This window comes from Eleutherodactylus coqui, chromosome 4, assembly GCF_035609145.1.
Source record: "Eleutherodactylus coqui strain aEleCoq1 chromosome 4, aEleCoq1.hap1, whole genome shotgun sequence".
Lineage (NCBI taxonomy): Eukaryota > Metazoa > Chordata > Amphibia > Anura > Eleutherodactylidae > Eleutherodactylus > Eleutherodactylus coqui.
Genome location: NC_089840.1, coordinates 173,290,829 through 173,298,924, shown reverse-complemented (window position 1 = coordinate 173,298,924; position 8,096 = coordinate 173,290,829). Strand labels below are relative to the sequence as shown.

The 8,096-nt window shown below is 42.8% G+C and overlaps 1 protein-coding gene across 1 annotated transcript in view; it reads right to left on the bottom strand.

Moving 5' to 3' along the window:
- Positions 1-1,829: 1,829 nt before the first annotated feature.
- BMS1 (BMS1 ribosome biogenesis factor) overlaps positions 1,830-8,096 on the bottom strand; it is a 33,889-nt gene continuing 27,622 nt past the window's right edge. Inside the window, exon 23 of the mRNA XM_066600399.1 lies at positions 1,830-7,291. Within this exon, the coding sequence (XP_066456496.1) occupies positions 7,058-7,291 (234 nt within the window). The 3' untranslated portion in view covers positions 1,830-7,057. The remainder of the gene's footprint in view (positions 7,292-8,096) is intronic.

The following is an 8,096-nucleotide window of genomic DNA, read 5'->3' as shown; positions in this document are numbered from 1 at the left end:
AAAGGTTTGTATATAAAATGAGAATGCTTGGTCTGGGCGAGAATGTGTGTAAGTGGGTAACAGTCTCAATAATAGAAAGCAGGGGGTGGTTATAAATTAGGCATTTGGGTCACCGTTACCAGTGCGGTACCACGGAGGCAGTATTGGAAGGGCTACCAGTGGGTTACCCACAGGGCCAGTATTCGAGGGGTAACCGTTATCAGTGGGGTACCACAGGGATTGGTTTTTAATATAATCTATTTTACCCAGGACTATAACAAGGGGGCGCTCTAATAACTATGTATAGATACCATATATCAGGAGAAAATATTTATACCCAGGACTGTAACAAGGGGGCACTCTAATAAGCACGTATAGATATATCAGGGGTCAGTACAGAGATCTCCCTATCATCTATTTACACCCAGGACTGTGACAAAGGAGCACTATAATAACTATGTATAATACATCAGATGTTAGTACAGAGATCTCTTCCATCATCTATTTATACCCACGACTGTAACAAGGGGGTGCTCTAATAAATCAGTATAGATTTATCAGGGGCCAGTACAGAGATCTTTACCATCATCAATTTTTTCTCAGGATTGCAATAAGGGGGCGCACTAATAACTATGTATAGATATATCAGGGGTCAGCACAGAGATCGCTCCCATCATCTATTTATACCCAGGACTGTAAAAAGGGGGCGCTCGAATAACTATATATCAGGGGACAATACAGAGGCCTCTCCCATCATCTATTTATACCCAGGACTGTAACAAGGGGGCGCTCTAATAACTATGTATAGACATATCAGGGGACAGTACAGAGAGCTCTCCCATCATCTATTTATACCCAGGACTGTGACTGTAACAAGGGTGCGCCCTCTACATCTAGAGGAAAGAAGGTTTCCACACCAACATAGAAGGGGGTTCTTTACTGTAAGAGCAGTGAGACTATGGTACTTTCTGCCTGAAGACGTGGCGCTGATTAATTCGATAAAAGAGTTCAAGAGGGGCCTGGATGAGTTTCTTGAGTGATACAATATTACATGCTATATCACTGATTACTTGAGAAGGGTCAGTAATTCGGGGATTATTCTGATTGCCAGACTGGAGTTGGAGGAATTTTCTCCCTTAAATGGGGAAAATTGGATTCCAGCTCATTGTAGTTTTTTTTACCTTCCTCTGGATCAACATTGGGGGGGTAATAGGCTGAAGTGGATGGTCATAAGTCTTTTTTTGGCTTCGCATAATTTGAAAACAGAAATCAAAACAAGCGTTCAGATTCAGTTCAAACGTGGAACATACAGCAACATCTTGGGAGTTGGATTGTGGATCCCTGGGTTGCAACTGGTCTTGCGCTACCTAGATTAAGGTGCAGAGACTAAGGGATCCTCGTTTTTACTCCCTAACCCAGGAGAAATGTATGGATCCCACACCATTAGGAGGGATCCACAGGAGATTATAATCACTGTGGGTCCATTTCTGAGGCATTAATATACGGTTTTGGCGGTTTTTCCCCTTGTTAGTTGTCTCTCTAGTAGTTGGGCATTTTAAGGCTACGAGTCATTGAGTTCTGACCCATTTGCTGCAGCTGCGGGAAGGTTTTGACAGGGTGTCCAGTGATGCGCTGTAAGCAGGTTATTTAAGAGGTAGACGGGGCATTTAGGGGAAGCCGCAAGGTTGCATCAGTCCGACGTTCCCTCCCTCTCCGACTGTTTGCTTTTCAGGTAGTGTTGTCTTGCTGTCATAACATCTTGGTCATAGAGGTTAATTACCTCTATGGCCAAGATGTTTACTAGCACCCAGGATCATGGCAAAAGAATCACACAAACCATTACAAACATATACATTTTAAGCCGCCTTTATCCTGTCCACCGGATCTTTAGCATTACAAGTTACACGCCAGTCACAGCAAGAATAAATATCATAAGAGAGGAAGGTCTAATATATTTCTTACAGAGGTAGAAGACTTCCATCAGTCAGAAAAGACATTTTCACCAACTGTCACAGTATTAAATCGTTTTCAACTCATTCCACATCAAAGGAAAATAAAATCGGTATTCACCTGGTATGATAGGGGTCTTTTTTCTCCCAGGATAACTCAGACCAGCCCAGGTTCATCGGAGTCATAGTTATAGCGCTGATAAACTGTTGATTTGGATATTACATCCCTACCAGGGATCAAATTTTTTTTACATCCATCTGAAAGCACATGGACGTATTTGCGCACCAACAATTTGCATGTGCAATACACAGAAAACAGAACCCATTGATTTCAAGGAGTTCGTTCACATACCCGTATTTGGAGTGCACAATTCAGTCCCACAAAAAAAAATGCAGCAGGTTAAGAACAGATCTTGAATTCATTAAACTAATTGGCCATTTCAATGGCTGAGAGCATCGGTGCGTTCTTTTTTGCACGCACAATTGCACATGACTTGCGTGTGCAAAAGGTAAAATACAGTTGCATGCGCAAACATGCAACTTCTGATGCACAAAAACATGGCACAAATATTTGTACACTCGTGTGAATCTGCCCTAATGCTGGATTGAGACGGTCGAGTGTAATACTGCTCTAAGAGACTCAGGCTGATATTGTACTCTTTAACAAGTGATTTTTACAGGTGCTAAATTTTGCTAGAAAACACATTGCAGCACATCTATGCATGAGCATTTTTCACACACAAAAATTTTTTGCATATTTTCAATAGTTAAAAGTTATAAAAAAATAAAAAATAAATATTAATTAAAAAAATCACATTGCACTTCCAAGCAAAACACCTGGCATGCAAGTGCGACTTTTTTTTTTTTTTTTGAAAATAGGTGATTCTCTGCCAGGAATCACACAAAAAAGGACATTTCTCTATATCAGATCATTAGTCCCGAGAGAAAAATCATTCATGTGAATCAGACAGATGTGAATCCCGCTCTAGTTAACACATTATATTAGTTTTAGGGAATTGGAGGGTTACTGTTTGTGTAGGCGAAGGGAAAATAACGTACCTATATAACCCCGAATGTGTGAACCGCAGACATGTGCGGTATGTATGAGCCTCTCACATCTTACAATTTATGCAGCATGTGCTGTGCTTGTATGAGGCGTCCGCTTTAGTGCACTGGCAGTTGTAAATCTGAATTTTCATGCAATTTCTGCTTACAATCACTGGTGCAAAGTCGCCTCCTGCTGGTCGTGTGAGATTGTGGCACCAAGTAGCCGTCTGCGGGGAGCAGTATGCACCTCTATTTGTGAATCACAGGACAATATTGCATGACCTCAGTTTTAGCATTTGTTGATGTGAATGGTATATACGAACAGCGCACACCTGGATATATTACTTCTCCATTGTTTTAGTGTGAACCTCTGCTTGTCCATTAGTTCAAGGTGGAAATATATGTGTTAGTGAGGTTCACCTTCAGGTAACCCTGTGACAAACCGGAATTAATTTTACAAAATGCGCTGTCAGTTTCCCGCCCAGTAAACTAGGCTGTCCGTGTTTAGGTTATATCCGGGGTTTAGGGGTTCACATTCTTGTCAAGATGTACAACTCCTGTATTTTATAAGCGGTTACTTTTCCAAATTTCCAAACTTTGGGCCTTTCTAGTTCTGGTGACTCTATGTAGATATAAGCATGCAGACATAGGTCTACAAGGTATATATGAACTCGGCATGTGTTGACCTTATTGTGCACGCAGTTTTCTCCTTGGATCACACATTTAGCCACCAATATGAATTTTCAAGGATTTTATATTAAAATCTTGTGGTTTTTTTTTTGATGGAAAAATACATGAAGGTGTCTGTGTGTACTGAGCGCTGAGTGACACTTTTACAATGTGCCAGGTTTCTACTTTCAGGAAATACATGGGAATGCGGGATTAGTATAATATGTATATTTTGTAACTAAGTTTTATTTAAAGATATGAAACTGTACTGTCTCTACCAGAGGTGCAAAATGTCCAAAAACCCATGGAAGTAACATACATAGTAACACAGTTTGTAAGGCCGAATGAAGACAATGTCCATCTAGTCCAGCCTGTCTAGCCTCCTGTTTTGTTGATCCAGAGGAAGGCAAAAAAACCCCAAGAGGCAGGAGCCAATTAGCCCTTTTGGGGGAAAATTCCTTCCCGACTCCCTAATGGCAATCAGACTAATCCCTGGATCAACCCCTAATAGTTCCTACCTGCCTGTATACCCGGATTAACAAATAGCCTATAATATCCTTCCTCTCCAGAAAGACATCAAGTCCCCTTTTAAACTCCTCTATGGAAGTGAAAGGGTTAAAGGGTGTCATCCCACAAACAGACAAAAACGTCTGTGTCAGATCAGGGCATAACAATTTTCACTCAAAATAACCTCTTCCCGGGTCCAGATATTGCTGGTACATTCTTGTGACACTTTAGAGTACCAATTCTTACAGGCTGACTTCTAGAATAGCAGGAATCACTCCAGCACCCATCTACAAAAGGGGCTTGGTGGTGGGACTGGGCTACTGGGCATGCAACGCTGGATAAATCTACCATCCCCAGGGGGCGCAATAAGTAGTATGTAGCATAACTAAACTAAAAAATTCACAGATTAAATTGCAATTAAAAAAGGTTTGTTTACAGAGTATCTCGCATCAAACGTCTAGATCGTTGTATTTATGTCTCATTGTAATGAATGTGAATATAAAAAATCCCCTGGAAACAGAAAAAAAAAATGTTTCTTTGATGTGATCTAACAGTGAAAGATAATATTTAATTGTGAGACAGCCCTTTTAAGTCTTTGTGTAGCCTCACAGGGGCCTATTCAGACCAATGACTGGGAAATGGATTATTGGGCCACTGGTCTGAGGTTTGTATGTAAACAAAGAGACAAACATTAATGCGTTCTGATCTACTTGTGGCTCTGTCACACATGGGAGAATTAGTGTGTCAGGGCGCAGCAATAATTATCACTGCAAAAATCTGCACGCCTAAATGTGGCTTTTGATGCAAAATTGTAAGCAGATTTAAGCCCGGCTGCATCCTGGTAGACGAATTCCACCCTGTAAAAGGAATGTTATAAAATTTGCATCCTGTAGTTGACAAAAACACAACAAAAGGAAGGCTGGTGACAAGTACTTATAAGAATCATCCTAAGGACAGGCGATGCATAACTTGATCAATCACACCCGTGTAGTCTCGATCCTGCAGCAATTCTCAGTTTTATCCCTTTCCTATGTCTTGGTAGTCTGTGGAATATTATGAAGAAGCAGAGGTTGCAAGGAAGACAGTAGGACTACATGATCAGTCTACAGCGTTTGTTGTCCATTACCATAGAAACACATATAAGGCACTGCAAAAAGGAAAGATTATTGGCAAAATTGCTTCATTTCACATCCATTGGGAAAATAAGAAAGATTGGTTGTAGAGGTGGATACGGCCATCAGCACCAACACGATGCGTGATTGTTTTATTATGATGAGAGCAATGTGGCACTACCTACTAAACATACTTAATATCATATGTACTGTTGGTTTAAAGGCAGTGAGCTCGGCAAGTTCTTACTCTAAGAACCACCATTTACCAGCAGGTCTTTATTCAATGGTTCCCATAGTAGAACTGAGAAACAGGAATACAAGTGCTCTCTCACTGCTGTACAAGCGGATATTTACAAGTTCTGGATACTTTACATTTCTGTAAACTTGACCGTTCATATTTCAAGTTGTAATGGAGCAGGGACAAGTTCAGGAGTCATTTCCAGACTAACATCCTAATTTTATGTACAAACATTCTGCACCCAAGTATTTTAAACAGATCTTGGGCTAAAAAAAATATATTAAAGGGGTTCTGACATGAAAAAAAAAAAATTTACTCACCTTGCTTGGCCTGGCCCAATCACCAGGCATGTCCCCTCCAGCCGGCATCTTCTTCTGTGGCTTGTAGAAGCAGAGCAGGAGCAGTCAAAAAGACTGCTTCCTGCTCTGTCCGTCCGTCAGCCACTTCCGAGGTGAACGGACGGACCGCCCACAGCAAGCACGTCACAAGCAGTGCTTGCTGAGGGCGGCCCGTCCGTCCTGGCTGAACTCAGAGATTCCGCGCGTGCGCAGTGGAGACTCGGCCCGTCCTGACTCCTGTCAGAGGGCACCTCTCTACTGCGCATGCGCGCAATTCCGATATTATAGACAGAGGGGCCGGGTTGACAGAGGCTGTTATGGGCCGGCCGCAGAGTGCAGAAGAGCACGGCGGCGGCCTTCCCCCCTCCACCTCTGCGGAATTTCCCGGCGGCGGCGGCGAAGCGCAGTCAAGCTCTGACTGGAGGACCCGCCGCCAGGAATCTGACAGTGCCGGCGGAGGAGCACAAGCGCGGAGCTGAGCGGGGCAGCGGCCAACAGGGAGCTGAGAGTTCGGGCGGCATCTGTGAGCGGGGGACCTCACGGAAAGCCTTACATCACTTAGTTGCATTACACTATCCCATTGTAATGCTGCCATGTTACAGTGCTAGCATGGCAGCATTTTTGCAGGACCTTGGAGCAGGAAGAAGAGAGCCTGCTGGGAGATGACCCCCCTGATGACAACAACAACAGAACACAAGGTAAGTATTAGGTAAGTATGAGGTTTTTATGTTTTAACAGCCAAAAATCGTGGGTTCCCTGTGTCCATTAGGCAGACCAGGAAACAACAGCTGTTAAAGCATAAAAAAATTTTTTATGTCAGAACCCCTTTAAATAAACCCTAATGTCGGGGTGATAAGCTTTAGGCCCAATTCACATGGCGCAATTCTGCTGTAAATTCTGTGCACTTTTAGCATTCTATTGATTAGCCAATGTAGGAACGCGCGTTGCAGGAAATAAGAATAGTCATTGTCAAGTCTTAATGTGGAAACCGTACTAGGTGGCCACATGCGTATGTGCCTCATTGACTGGGACTAAGTCCGTGGGTAGGACGGCATGAAAGTCCATGACAGAATTCCAAGATTTAGCCTCAGATTTTAAATGTCAGATCCAGGTTAGAAAATTCCAAGATGGATCTGACACTTATATGATGTAAAACAGGATGTTAAGTATCTACGAAGTAGGCTGCCATATTTATAGAAGTCTGTGCACCTTGAGAGATCAATGGTTTTTATCTGGCTCTGTGCCTGAGAGACTTGACCTTTCTTTCTTCTTCTCTCTTTGACTCACTGCACTGAAGTGCTTTTTCTTGGCCTCCTTCTGTCTCTTCAGCTTCTCCTCTCCTTCTTTCTGCTTCAGTTGTAGAAACTCCTTCCTCTGTTGCTTCTGCTTCACCTTGGCCTTCTGTTTCTTATAATTATTGACTGTGCCCAGAGCATTCAGAAGGGCCATTATCTGTGAGCCAAAGAAATTACTTGTCAGTCGTTAGCCAAATAAAGTGTGTTTCTCACTAACAGACTATTCAGTGACTGGAAATTGCCACTATAACTACGTAAAGTAATACTAAGCCCAAAAATGACAGTGAAAAGTAGATGAATATGCCTACACTGCCGATTACTGTATGATTATCTCTGTGCCTCCTGAAGCAGTCTTGTTGAGAACGTAGCTGCTAACGTCCTCCGTATCCTTTCTATTTCCACTTGGGAGATGGGTGAAGGGTGGGCCTTAGCTAAGGGGTGTGGTTTAATATTCTCTGCCTCCTATTTCAGTAGAGAAGGGTCCCTTTACAGCAAATTCTTACATCGGATTGGTGGATACACTAAAGGTTAAAAGAGAATTGGTGCAGCTCTCTCTAATCAGACCGTCACACCCTCATACTGTATTCACAAGGGTGAGAATTGGGAGGCCCACACAACTCACATGTTGCAGTAACCCATTATTTTTAAAGTACAAAATCGAGAAATCGCAAAATGTCCTATTTTCTTGTGAGTCTCAAATGAGAACTTGTAATGTGCGTTGTATGTGACATCGCACAGCACATGGCCAGGGTGCCTATGTGCTGTGCGAATCTGAGGAGCTGCTCACTCCCACCCGTGTGAATACAGCCCCAGACATTCCCTGCACGCATTGCAATATTCTAATTGGAACGTGTCATGCACACAGGCACGCCACGCTGTGAGGAGAGCAGTGGGACCCTTATGGTGACTGAAAGAAGGTCTACAAGAGGGCTGAAAAGAGGAGTATTTTCAGCACATCGCAG